Genomic DNA, 14,812 nt, shown 5'->3' with positions numbered 1-14,812 from the left:
ACTCAGACATATGCATGCATGCACACACGCACGCACGCACGCACACACACACACAAACACACACTCACAAAGGTATACACGGTTCAATTAGCCTCGCCATTGTGCCTCTATGGTAGACATTCAGTGGCTGTACCCTTTTCTTGAGAATAACATGCAAGTCACTGGAATGTATGCACTCAAAATAGCAGGGCAGCTTATGACATCTGAATCTCCCAACCACACACGCATGCTAGCGCTGTAGGACAAGGGCATAAAGGGAGATTACCCTGAATTACAACAAAAATGGGACAGCATAATAACAATAATAATAATTTAAAAATCATCTTACCTTCCATCATGGTTGCAGATTTGCATTCCTCTATCTCCAAGGAGCCTGAAATGAAAGCAGGAGGTGTGGGGAGGAGGAGAAGAGAAGAAGCCCCCGGTTACCACAGAGATACAGTAGAATTGATGGGCAGCAGAGCAGCCGTGTGCATGTGGCTAACGCCCTGGCTAACTGTGAGCCTCCGACACCCCCAGACGTCGCCTGTCAACTAGCCCAGAAGGGAGAGGGGGAGAGAGAGAGAGAGAGAGAGAGAGATACAGAGAGATAGAAAGGGGTAGGGCCTGCCCGGGATAGCTGCCGATCAGAGCTGGGGCTTAAGCCATGGAGGATGCTCCTGCTCCTGCTCCTGCTCCTGCTGCTGCTGCTGCTGCTGCTGCTGCGGCTCTAACCTACACATTCAGTCGAGGATGCTGAGAGGTGGGGGGAAAGCTAACTGGAGGAAAAGAAATAAATAAAAGAGGCAGGGTAGAGAGAGGGAGGGAGGCGGAGAGACAGAGAGGGAGGGAGGGAGGGAGAGTTATGTGTGTGTATGTGTGTTTGGCAAGGGGGGGGGGGGGGGGGTGGTAGTGTCGGGGAGGGGCGGAGGCAGTTGCTGAGGTCAGAGATGGCCTCAGCCAATCCTGGCCACTCTTTGTGGAGTCACATGGCTTACAGCTTGAATCTCCTGACACCACGGCCCAAGAGAATGCTACATTAGTAACCTCTCTTGCTTGACCAATAACTGTGTGCATACACTTAATGCACACGTACGTTTACATGTCCAAACAAGAGAAACAGAAAAAGTCACAAGGTATGTAAATACAGGCACACTAATACGCTAAATACACACACAGACACACAGCCACCCCTCCCCTACCTTATGTCAGTGCAGTATGCCGAGCCTGCCCAGAGGTGAATGACATTAATTATTTGCTCGCGGAGAGAGTATCATGCAGGTGTGAGCCAAGTGACAACCCATGTTGAGGACAAACACATACGTAAACTCTGTACAGCACTGCACAAAATATTTGCCCTGCACCCTCCTGCACAGTGACTATTCCTGTAGTAGCTGCTTGTGTGTCCCTGCCTGTGGTGTCCCGCCCCCTTTGGAATAAGGTGTGGTCTCTCTCTCTCTCTTTTTTCTCTCTCTCTCTCCATCTCTACCCCCTCCCACATTCCCCTCTCTTTGCCTGCCTGTTTCCCTCTGCTGTCTTTTTCTGTCTCCGTGCTTTCCCACTGCACCGCGACGAGTCGATCAGCGTGACGTTAGGCTACAGCTGCAACCAACGAGCAGGAAGGGCCGATGACAGAACAGCCCCCGGAGAGGGGTGTGTGCTTGTGTCTGTCTGTTTGCTGATTAATTATCAATGAGAGGGTGGAGAGAAAAAGAGGGAGAGAGGAGGGGTGAATGTTTATGTGGACAAACCAAAGAGCAGAGGAGACTGACAATTAGGCGAACCTGCAAAACAACAACTACAACAAATGAAACAGTGAAATGATACTATTTGAAATCTGGGAATGAACCAGAAATGAATGCAGCAAGCACTTTGAGTATACTGTCATTAGTATTAGTATTAGGATTATTATTTTTATTGTTAGTTGTAATAGAAGAATCCCTGTAGTCACAGTAGTATTCTATTCATGATCACTTTTTGAGGCATTTCTATGGAAGGCCTAGAGGGTGTCAGGCTGTGCAGTCATTAATCTGCGAATAGGCAATGCCACTCTCTATCCTTGACCTAGTAAGCAATGTGTATGGTGCATGTGTGTTCACATAGATGACTTTGTATATATACATATGGATGTATACTGTGTATAATGTATGTTTATGAGAAATCCTATAATCTATGGCAACTAATTTCTACCAGAGGAATAAATAAGTGTCAATTGTTCCCTTTATCTCTAAGTCCTTAGTCACGCATTAACAAGAGCCAGCCGTGTGCCACTCCATGCCCAATAAATCCTCCCAAATCATGCCGAAGTCCATGTGATGGTGGCTCCCGCCCTCCCGATCTCTCCCTCTCTCTCACTTACCACTTCTTTCCTTTTCATTTACTGATTTCTCCCTTTTCCCGGTTTTCACCTCATTATTTCTGCCAAGCTGACTCTATTTATCTCATTCTGTCACTTGCCTCCTCCCTCCTTTCATTTGTCCATCTTTCCTTATCCAGCTCCTCTGTCTTAACACCCAGCAGATGCTCCTGAAGAGATGGTCCCCACCCCTGCCACCCTGCCCCCAGCTTTAATTCCCCTCCCTCTCATCCTTCTCTCTCCCCCAACTCCCAAGCTGTATTTAGTGACTTCCCTGCCCACTCCCCTTTTTGTTTTTCTCCTGCTATCTCCCGTTCTCTTGTCTTCTTATCTACCAAATTTTCTGTTCTCTGTCCATCTCTATTTCTCATCGTTTTCTCTTTCCCTTTCCCATTTTCTTCGGCATCACTCCTCTTGACTCACTCCTGCTAATTCCCTTGACTGCGAGACCAACAGCATCTTCTCCTGTGCTGCCATCTAGTGTTCACTGGAATCATGAGAGATATTTACCAATGTGTTGGAGTTAAGACCTCACTGCTGAGGAGGTAAAAATATTGTGGATACTTGCTCAGTGTACTGCAATACCATAAACTGTACTGGGACAGTCATGTGGCAACTAGGCAGACGTTTGGCCATTTACATGTCCAAATGAAGAGATAGGCATAGTGATTATGCAGCTGACAAATGCTGCAATGCCAGCTACTGGAGGAATGTAGAATAAGGGAGGAGGAAGGGAGGGGGATTTGCTAAATAAAGCCTAATGCCCTATAAGCTCTGTTTTGGAACTGTAGGAGTGGAGCAGCCTTTAAAAAGACACACAACTCACCATTATGCAATTTACTATGAAGAGGAATAGACAATCACAACCAACCAATCACTGCAGATAACTTGGCAATTTCTGAATAACATAGCAGATGTTCCATTTATGGCCAAGTACATTCATATTTCAAAACATTTGTGAAAGCATGCTAACAAATTCAGAAAAAAAATGAAGTGTCAGGAAAAAACTTAAATGTCACATGATTTTGATTACTTTTTTATATAGTACAGATCACCTGAATAGTGAATAATATGGTTCAGTGAACATGCTTTTAATTAAAAGACTCTGAAATCTTTGAGATTTTAATTTACAACCACATAGATAAGGCTCTACAAATATGTCAGAAACAAATTCAATTGCATTATATATGTTTAATCAATTGTTGCCTACTGCAAATAGACCCAAAACAGAGAATAAGTTTAATATGCCTCAGCATGTCAATTCGTAACTTTTTAATTTTGACCGACAGCGCTTTCTACAGCTGTGCAGCCACAGCTCCTGTTGTTAATGCTGTTCTATCAGAAGCGGAAGCTCAAAAATATAAATTGAGGACAATATATATATCTCTATTGTTACATAGTGAAAATGAGTATTAACATAACCTTATAATGACGTTGTAACAGATAAATCAAGGCGACCTCAGCAAAGATCTTAATGCATTACATTACAGGCCAGTGGATTTTACATGTAACCTCATACTGCATATTGTTGTTGTTGTTTTAAATCAATCAGTTTTAGTATCAAATATTATACTATATGAATTGACATTTGGAAAGAAAAATGAAAGAAAAAAAGGCAATGCATAGACAGTCTAGAAGATCCAGAAGCTTTAGGGAAATAATGAGATGTGTTTAGATGCCATGGGAATATGTAGTGCTTCCCACTTGTGTCTGTCTTTCTCTCTTTTATCTCTGAATGACAGTGCCAGAGTGTTCCCTCATGCACCTTCTCAGAGGACACATTGCATGGTGAACATGCAAACTCACAGTGTACATACAAATGTGGTTAAACACACCAACGCCCATATCCAGGCGCTATGGCAATATCAGAACGGTCAGCAAAAAAGTGTAGGTAAATGGCTACATATAATACATCCAGCCACAAGCAAACAGACTTACAACTACAGTAAAATACAGTACACTCACAAAAAGAAATACATCACCCATTTCACCACAGGCATCAGATAATGTACAGTAAACCACAACAGAATATACAGACATAAAACAAGATGAAAGAGAAGAAAAGTGGCCTATAGCCCTTATTTTCTGCTACAGCAACAATCCACGTTCACACTGCTGAGGAGGTGCTGTGCTGTACTGAAAGGTCAAGAAAGGGGTTTTACCTATTGTACCTGCAACGATCCGAAACCAGCCTGTACACAGCTCCTCAGCCATTTACAGCTCTCTCCATGGACCCCCTTGTTCTCACCCCAGCCAGGAAGACGGGTGAGAAGGGAGAGGACAAACGGATGCCTAAGGTTTTCCACTGGAAAAGAGAAGAGGGAGACGAGAATGAGGAGTAACCAAGGACTCTGCCAGACTGAGCTGCTCAGAGGATGTGCAGGATGATGCCGATACCAGCATATGATTTAACAATTGCAAGCGTGCGGGCGAAAGCATACACACGACTACACAGGAACATAACCTGTGGGTTGAATAGTAATTTGGCACAGTGGGGTATGAGTCCAGGCAAGTCGGGCAGTGAAGGTCAACATGTCCTTTACTGCAGTACAGGCAGACAAACACACACCGACCTACACACACACTTGCACTTGCAACCAACCACCCACCCACTTGATAGTTCTCCCTATTCATGTACAAATTCTGCAATATACTGACAGAAGACAAATATTTGAGACAGTACATGTTACATATGTTACAGATTTTAGATGACGTCACCTTGTACCTCTACCACACTTTTACGACAATATTTAAAAAATCCCAAACTATTCAACAGTATGACAGTGCATCTCGAAGATGGGTCTTACACTACACATACAGAAAGTCAAAATTTTTCCTCTTATGAAGTTTGCTATCCTAAAATCTTAAAAGCATGATGATTTACATGATCTTATGTGTTTGTATATTAGTACAAAACGAACTAAAAATATGCTTAATTAAATATTTTTAAATGTAAGGTAGTGCACTAATAATTAGATAGCTAAGAACGGCATTTGGCAGTAGAAACTACATTTAAACTGGACCAGGAATTTTATTTCAAGAACCCCAAAATTACATGCTCTTGGCACCATCTGCTGGTCACTTTAACACAGTGCCCTTTTTCCAGCCATATGCTGTACCTCTCCAATCCCTCCATGTCTGATCCACTTCTAGAGCTGCTGTTAATTTCCTTTTTTAAGAACAGTACAAGGATAATAAAACATGTAGTCTGCACAGGCATCAGTAGTATCACAAAGACACACTAATGGACATTAAGTAAAAAGAGGAATGTAAAAGCTTGCTAAAAACCAGAATCTATTTTTGACTTCCAGGAATGCAGATACAGCATCAGCACAATCACATTCAGACTAGAGCACTGCAAAACTATTGCCATGTTAGCTATGACAGCCTCTGGTAGTACTGGTGGGCTAAAATAATTTGGCTTTAATCTAGAAGCTTGATACCTGCAGTGACACCAACAACATTTCACTTCATTGTCATTTTCAAACACATAGCTACATGTTCTCTGGTCCTTATCTCAGTAAAACACTCTCTCCTGAGAGCAGAGGAGCCTCCTTGGCATTTAGACAGACAGCACTTACCATTCAGAAATAGACTATGGGCAAGGATGCTCTTATTACTGGCATATTTCATGTACCTGCCTGGTGGCAGAAACTTGTTTGTAGTGAGACTGTTTATTTCAAAAGCAGAAGATGCTAAAGAAACCCCATCTACCTCTCTTGTTCCCTCTCTCCCACCCTGCACCTTGCATCTGTTACCCCTCACCCACATACATACACCCTATACCTTCCTCCCTCTGACCTACTTTCTCTCCACCTTGCTTATACCTTTTGCCTGTGGGGTGCAGTGTTGCTCCAATTTGGCCATTTTTCAGTGATGCCTCTCTGCATCTGTTTGTTGTTTTCACAGACAGCAAAACCACAAGACAACTTCAAATGTGTCATCACTCTGTTACTGTATGAATACAGGTAGGAAGGGAAAGCTGCATTTAACTGCCGTTATCATCTGGCAATTGAAGAATAAGGTATGGTGATGCGATCCAAGGTCCCTGAATTGCTGATCATTTATCATGTGTTCTAGTTCTATGCTTAATTTCCCCATCAAACAAGAGAGCAATTTTGAACAAATTATACTTTTCCCTTTGCACCAGAAACAGCTAGTGACAGCTAATGACCCATTTTGCTGATTGATTAGTCAGATAAACAACAAATAAATCAATGGCAACTGTGATACTTGATCATTAACAAAAAATCCATCCAAAATTCTCACGAGCAGCTTTGCTGCTCTTCTCCATTTCATATCATAATAAACTAAATTATGGTTTTCTGGCTGATGGTCAGTCAAAATAAGCAAAATGTTTACATCAAGTTAGGCTCCGAGAACATAGCATGGACATTTGTATTTAATGACAGTTTAAAGACTGTACCACTAATCATTAAAATATTTAAAAGATTAGTAATTTTTCTCTCTTTTTTTGCCTCTTCAGATGGACCAGCTGGCTGTAGGCCTCAACAGAAAAAGTTAAACAAAAGGGAGGGGAATGCTACATAAGGAAGCAAACCTTGTGTCATCTTTATAACTTTAAAAAGCACTGAAATTTGTAATAAAAAGAATGGGGAAAAAGGAAACCAATTCAACAAGGTACTATATTCTGCCACACTTACTGAGGTGAGCAGGATGATGACACTAATTCAGCACTACAGGAGCAGGGCACTGAGGAGCAGGGAAAGCCCTGTGGCACACGACCATGCAGTGAGGTGAACCAAGCCAACAGGAAGAGAGAATGACGACTTTTCTCCTACAATCAAATCATCAGGTGCACTCACACCTAAGTAACACTGACACACCAGCTAGCAGTAACGTATTCATTCATGCTCTGCAGTCACCTTTCACTGTACACTATATATTTCCATAGTAAACATTTTTTGTTTTTCTTTGCAATTTGTCTTCTGTCAATTAAAGGAACCCTCACATGTGACACCTTTGTCACTACTTATTTAACAGGAGTACAGATATGATGCCTCTCAGTTAACGTCATCTCTATTCTGGGACTTCCCTGGGTTCATGTAGCAACTCTCACGTCTCATGTCCCAAGGCCTTGTGCCATTTCCTGCACACTGTCGGAGCAACATCCCTGCAAACCTCCACCCTGCTCCATCTCTGCCCAGCCCCAAAGTGCCCTGATGAGGGATGATGATTAGGGAACAGTCATTAAATGTACACAAACACCCACTCACCGATTAGGCAGCAATGAGTGCAGTCAAACCAAAACAACTCACTCCACTCAGTGGTAGAGGAAAGCATGTAGGGTGATAAGGCGTGGTGATGCAGGGTGCCATGTGAGTGCCTACGTGCCATCCAGCCACTCGTGATGCTCTCAGACTGCTAGTACTGCTAAACAGACATACTGTTCTGTGTCATTACCCCACTAGCTGCCCTGCCCAGTGGGTCAAGCACAAAAATACACAGGAACACACACACTACATCATGAGGCAAGGTTTTCTGTGTAATTAGCACCCACTTCCTTATTACTTAATGATGCTGAGGAGGCTGACAACCACATCCTGGGTGAATTTGGCTTGTTCAGTCTGATGCTGGTGGGGGTATTATCTTGATTCATAACTGTAAGTACTGAAAGCAAGAGTTAGCTTGGAAAGAACTTCATGACATGGCTGTCTGGGACAAACAGTACTGATGCGCTTTCCTTGGTGCCAGGCCAGGCGACCAATCAGACAGTGGGCAATTAGCTAGTTAGCAAGTGTTATAGATAAAGTAGTTGGTCACATTGGAGGATATTCAGTCAGACTTTGTACCAACCACCTAAAGGCACATTTAGACAGGGTCAGTTCAGTACAAAATGAAAATCAACTTGCGGAGACTTGACACTTGAAATTATAGTATGACTATATTTCCCACTGCTTCCCTGCACTTAAGCACCAGTTTAATAACAAATACTGTCAGTCTGGACCATTCTCTGACCCCAAACCCCATCCAAAGTCAACCCCCTGTTATAAGACCTTTCTGAAAATCCAGTCCTCCCCTCCAGCCCCAGAAGTTGGGATGGAAAAGATGAGCTCACCCCTCTGATACTGGGCCGGTCTGGTCTGTGGTCTCCCTAATGGTCTCCAGGATGTCAACACCAGTTCGATAAGCCCCTCTTACTCACACCAATTACCATTTGCACACAGGGCCCTAGCCTAAATAAACAGAGCCCAAACTTGCTATACAATCAGCTTATATCTATAAACAGTGGAGAAGTTTAAATTAGACCACTCCCGAGAGTACCGGTCTTTGCTTGGACAGCCAGGCTGACAGAATGGAGCCAGATGAAGTCACTGCAGGGAGTTTCAAAGGAGTATTTTAAAGACACCGAAAATAGCTCAGGGATGAGTTCTATACTCCCTAATAGCTTCTTTGGATAATTCAAACAGATTGTCAAGTTCAATACATTTTAACTTACTATAAATTTGATTTGGAAGGTTTGGTTCTGTTTAACTGGTAAATGACCCCTGTAAAGAAGACATTCAGCTAAATGACTCAAGTGCCTAAAGCTAAGGTGGGAACAGAAACAAAACAGGTGTGTCAGAAGACCCTGTAGGTAAATTAGTTTTGGACAACATAAATAATTTTTTTTTTTTTTTTTTTAAATGACAGAGAAAAACACTTGCCTACACTTACTGGCTTACTCGGGTTTGGCTGGACACCCACGAGAAAGTTGCTGATACAGGTTACTGTGTCTGTCTGTGTGTGCGTGTGTGTGTGTGTGTGTGTGCGCATGCTCTGTGTGCTGTGACGTGCTGGTAGGAGCCCAGATCCTCCCTATGACGCATTTAAAACTGAACCCATAATTCATGAGGCATCTTAAAATAGGAGTGTAGCTTTTTAAGATCTGCTCTATCTGACAGCATAGCTCACTAGTGAGAACAATGATCCTGCCTCTGACGTGATGTGGTAGGTCATGAGGCAGACTCAAAGTCATGATATATGGTATATTTTGTCAGGTTTGTAAGGTTCACAAACTGATCATGGTGGTGTTCTTGTTCTCCCTCTCTTTAGAGGACTAAATGTAGGCTATGAACCCAACCAGGACCGAGAACAATCCATAGATTCATCACACTTCCTGAATCAGGAGCATAAAGGATCAGTAGAAATCTTTTACTACGGGGAAAAAATATGTGCAAGTGTGTTTTTACATATGTGTGTGTGTGTGTGTGTGTAATGGGTATAAGTGGATGAGTATTCCTGGAAGTATATAGCAATTACTTTAACATTATTCAGCTCTTTTATTATTGTAATTTAATTAACTGTGTAACAGTGAGTGCATAAACAAAGCCGAGCACAAGGAATTGGCCACTGTTAGGAGAGTGTTAGTACTCATAGGTTTAGGCCCAATATGGCAGATGGTCTTGAGATGGCATGAACACTCTAATGATTGATAGCTCTGAGTTCTGCTCAACTAGGTCTGCAACTAATTATTATTTTCAATATTTGGTTCTTTTTATACAATTAATAGTTTAATCTAAAAAAGCCAGAACACAGTGCAAATATTCCCAAAGCCCAAGGTCACAAAGCAAAGGTGTCATCAATCCTCTGCTGTGCAGTAAAGGAGCAGTCTGCTGTTTTTTAGCTGGCTGCTACACTACTGAACTCTCTGCAGTGTTGTGGAGACTGCAACGTGCCATTGAGGCCTGTGCTAATATTGAGGTGTATGACGCATGCACGCACGCACGCACAGTTATAAAGCACACCTACCTCAATCTGAAAGCTCTAATTCTGATACTGGCTGTTTAAGGAATTTGTAGTCCCGGGAAGATCTGCACTTTTTCAGTCAGCAAGGTCTGTTTGTGATCTGCAACACAAAAAAACAACTAACCTGATTAGACTAAACACCAAAATATACATAATCTGACTATAGGTCCCAGAAATTGTTTTAAAGGTGTACCATGAACTATTAATGCTCCTCCACAGTATTCACCACACATAAGGCTTCCCCCATTAACAATCCACAGCAAAAACAGCATGAATGACCCACTCCTTCTCCAATGCAACTTTGCTGAGGATACATTCTTACTTCTATATTTATTTCTATTAGCTCAAATATTCAGGATAGATTCACGGCACAGAGAGATACTACAAAACTTCACGGGAGTGTTGCCCATTTACTTAACCTGCATACTCATTTTGTAGCGACGTTTCTTCCACTGTGAATATCAAAAATCAAACAATCCTTGGTAAGAAGGAAATTTGTTTAACTTTTTATTATATTATTTTTAAATGAAATTTTTTTTTGTTGAGCAAAAATGGGCAAGGAGTGTCACATAGAATAATCAAAATTTCATATTGTACAGTGCAAGTCCCTTATTTATTTGAACCTTTCCGACTCGCAAAACTTTAACAGGTCTGAACAGGTCTGTGCTTGCTACATGTCTGTCTTCCACCACACTTGCGCAACATATGTTCTATATGTGTTCATAGAAATAATATTGAAATGTATTGCAAAACTTAAAAAGGTACATGTAGAATACTTTATTTGTGTTGCATTAAAATGCTCTTGGCAGTTGTGGCTCTGCTACTTTATTTGAAACTATTCTTAAGGTTTCTAATATGTGTGAGCTGTGAGGCAGTGTAACACAAGGACAGTACTGTCTTCATGGGCAGAGCCGAGAATTCATTGCCTGGTAATGCTACATTTGAGGGTTTTCGCAGCTCAACACAGGAAATAGAGCTCAGAAACTTTCCCAGGCTGAATTCCCAGGCCAATTCCAAGTCCACCTAAAACTGAAACCTCATCCCTCACTCATCTCTCTCAAGCTTGGCAATGCCTTCTCTCCCCCACAACTTTTCCCACATATCACGAACCTCTACTTGAACTCACTCTGCTTCAACACTCGCACTTGTAGCAGGCCTCTGGGATATTATAACTGCCCCAACATGACAGCTCCAAGGCAAGAGCTACATCTAATATGTATATTAAGCATTTGTTTAAAGACAACTGTTAAATGTCTTCTGCCACTGTTTTAAAAGATAGGACCACATTCATTTTCAAGCCTGTCTCGAAATAGTGGTTAGGAGTAAATTTGTAGTAAAACCCAGACTACTGAAGCCTCAAATTAACATCAGATAAACTGTGAAATTATTATTATTTTTTTCATTTTATTACTGTTGCTGGTCCATGCTGGTCCTGATACAGGATAGAAGTGTCAGAATGGAAGCCAGACCCAGAACTCAGGTGTAGCTCCATGTGAATCATCACATGCAACAACACCTGCTCAGTTTAACTAACAAAATAGTTTGATTGGACACAAATATCATCACATGCTGATGTCGTACATCTGGCCTCTGGTATTTAGACTGAACCCTCCCCTAGCACCAACACCACAGCTCTTACAAAACATACCTAGCGTAATTAATCAAGATGATCGTTAATTTCCCAAACAAATGCTAATTATTTTTCAGTTGTGTCAAACCTCATGATGCAATGAGCTTGGCCAATCGACCTGAATGAATTGACTAGAGTACGCTGGTGCCAAAACATAATTACTCAGCTGTTTCAGGTGACAACAGCAGATCCGTCTTGTGTTCCCTTCTCCTCTCTCTACTCCCCTCTCCAGTGCTTGCTTTCACATGCTGGATTGCAACATTGTGTAACAAACTTCAACTAGTTGCTAGATTGTCACTGTTGTGTTTAGAGTATTGTCAGTACCATGACTTTCAGGCTCTACATGACTAAAATCAGGACCAAACTGTGTCAAGACCACAGTGGTTTGTATTCCCTGAAGCACTCCCTTAACATCCATAATCAACCTGAAGACTGAAGACCAGTGTTGTTCATCTGTCAATCCATGATTGGAAAGAAGACACTAAATAAGGACAATAACTTGTATTTACACTGTGCACAGCATCCATAACAAGTCACTCTTAGTCTTTTAACCTCATATAGATATCAGCAACATGTGAAAATTGTGCTGTTGTAAGCATTTTTAAAAACCAATGGAAACCTTGCAAGTCTTCCTGGTTTTGCACAAATGTGATTCCATTTCCTGAACCTGTGAAGTGCAAAATGTTCAAGAGATTAATAACAAACACTTATCTTTGACTACAGTTATAATGTGTCAAAAGCTATAATTGGATTACAGTATCTCAACATTTCATCATTACCCTAAAAAAACCATGGCAGGACACTTCATGGACAAAAAGTGACGGCAAACTATATCAGGAAACTGCAATACGCATTCACTACCTCATTCAATTCCATCACTCAGACAAGCGTGATAAAGGATGATCCCAGTTGCCAAACAAATGCTAGCTTCCTGTCACATTTCTAGGATGTAGGCTGTACAGGGTCTACATGCTTGAAGGAACAGTGCTCAAGTCCAATCAGCAGCTCTGAGGAAGGTACATAGTTTACCGTAAATACATTTGTCTCAAATGATTTCATTTACTATAATAGATTTCTAGCATTTACCACACACAAGACTTGCTCCACTTTCAATTTCAACAGTAAATTAGCACAAAACAAACTACTTTCAAGTTGAGTCAGTTTTATATTTTTTGCTCATGGTGGCAGTGCAAAATGGCTTCCTCCAACTGATCAGCATCCTGACACCTTTAGCTACCTAGTTAGTTTTATGTTTAGCCACAGTGGCCTACTACTATATCTGGTAAAATTTTGCCCAGTATGATGTTAGCTACCTACACATCTCTCCATTATTTTAGCCAGTAAGAATTTTTCCTTGCATAAACTTGAGGGACAGCATTGAACAGCAGTTGAAATACAGAGCGGTAAAATGTTACACTATAATTTAGTTAAAACTAATTTAATTTAGGCACTATGTTGTACCCGTTTAGGTCTCTCGTGTAGCTAGTGTGAACCGTCCTTTTTACATTTAAAAAGTTAAGCTAAATTGGTTAAAACTGCTGCACTGACATTTGCATTTTACATCTGTTAGCCTCTGTTTTCTTTTTACAGGGACAAGCAGCACTTACCGTTATTTGGACAAGCTTTTGATTCGGCAAAGTATGTTCCGTTTCGCTGACAACAAAACATATCTTGACTCGACCAAAACTGGCAGAAAAGAGTCAACTCTTTCACAGAATCGCGACTGTTTCCTTCAGCCAGTGAAAGATGGTCGCCGGAAGTGACATACCTGTTTCCTTTCCTTTCCTTGCTTGACTAGCGTGACGCATAAACATAATTTGTTATCACCCGGTCAATGTAGGTTGTTTAACTTTAAGTTTGCTTTTAAAGTTATAATGATTCATGTAGGTTGTATTCAGACTCTTAATGTATATCTATCCCTCTACGACAAAATGAGCAAAGAGATGTCACTTCCGGTTAGCGTAACCGTTAGACCTTCAATGGTTAGGAGTTAGGAAACTTCTTAAAAATCTTCCTCACTTTGTAGTATGTGGAATATGTTTGTTTCAGTTGGATATAAGTCTTTTGGAGATCTGGAAATATATTCTAAACAGCGGCAAGTGTTGTAAAATTACATGTGGGCCTCGTTTTTAGATTAACGTTTCATTTAAGAAAATGTCAGGTGTCAGACGTCAAAAATAACAGATGTCAAATGATTGTGTAAGGGGCGCAATCTACTGCTCCACAGTCTAGCTAAAAGCAGAGCAACAAGCACAGGTCAGCATGTGTACCCAAAAAGGACAGACAACTATCAGCTCCTTTTCAACCATAATGCTACATACTGCTTTGGGGTAATTTATTAGAAAATGTATGTACTCGGACCTATGGTGAAGCAGAGGAGCTGAATTGAGATTTAAATGCCACGTGTTAACTGTAAGACGTGTTGTGCTAATTGGGCTGGTCCAGGCACCTGGCCAGCCCCTCACCCAACCCCTCGGTTAATAATTAATCCAGAGTAGTCCAGGAGAGAAATTTCCTCCGGCAAACCAGAACATTTTGACGTGCAGCCCAATACTGTTGCATAACGAGGACGTCCCTCCCTGTTCACCCGCATTTGATTTTTCCAAATGTCTGTACCAGCGTCTGCCACAAAACTTGGCCCCAAAGCATGCAAACTGTACCTGATCCGCGTGACGATACTCTTCTTTCACCAGCATGCGGATGGAAAAGGCTGTTTGTTTTGAAAAGTATTCATGCAGTACTCCGCCGCATGTTTTGCTCTGGACATACGGCCATGCGTGTTTGAAGCCTAGAGGCGATGGGTGTGTCTGTCTGTGCGTGTGCGCAGGGAAAGAGGGGACATGCTGGGCCTGTTGGCAAACCTACTCATTATTTGTTTTCCGATGAACAAAACGGCCCTTGTACACCACATTAATCAATTCAGAAAATGTAAAGTGTACATTTAGATTTTACTCATTTATTAGATATACTGTGTGCATCTATCTAGTATAAATACGAGATCTAACCATCATCTATAATAAACATCAATCAGATTATTATCATATTATCATCAGCGCTATATATTTTTGAATTGCGATATACAGTAAAACACACAAACA

At 41.5% G+C, this 14,812-nt stretch overlaps 1 protein-coding gene across 6 annotated transcripts in view; it reads right to left on the bottom strand.

Annotated features, from left to right (window-relative positions):
• sgip1a (SH3GL interacting endocytic adaptor 1a) overlaps window positions 1-14,497 on the bottom strand; it is a 75,087-nt gene extending 60,590 nt beyond the window's left edge. For 2 of the 6 annotated variants that reach the window (XM_041934685.1, XM_041934686.1), the window contains exons 1-4: window positions 14,375-14,497; window positions 10,088-10,184; window positions 4,498-4,640; window positions 329-373 (exon numbers count right to left, since the gene is read on the bottom strand). In XM_041934685.1, the coding sequence (XP_041790619.1) occupies window positions 329-373; window positions 4,498-4,549 (97 nt within the window). In that variant the 5' untranslated portion in view covers window positions 4,550-4,640; window positions 10,088-10,184; window positions 14,375-14,497. Of the gene's footprint in view, window positions 1-328; window positions 374-1,181; window positions 1,349-4,497; window positions 4,641-10,087; window positions 10,185-14,374 lie in introns of those variants that run through there. The other 4 variants (XM_041934687.1, XM_041934690.1, XM_041934689.1 and 1 more) reach the window with 3 other exon arrangements.
• Between the last annotated feature and the right edge of the window lie 315 nt (window positions 14,498-14,812).

Source organism: Chelmon rostratus, chromosome 4 (assembly GCF_017976325.1).
Source record: "Chelmon rostratus isolate fCheRos1 chromosome 4, fCheRos1.pri, whole genome shotgun sequence".
Lineage (NCBI taxonomy): Eukaryota > Metazoa > Chordata > Actinopteri > Chaetodontiformes > Chaetodontidae > Chelmon > Chelmon rostratus.
Note: the sequence above shows the minus strand (reverse complement) of the source record. Positions and strands in the feature narration are given on the sequence as shown.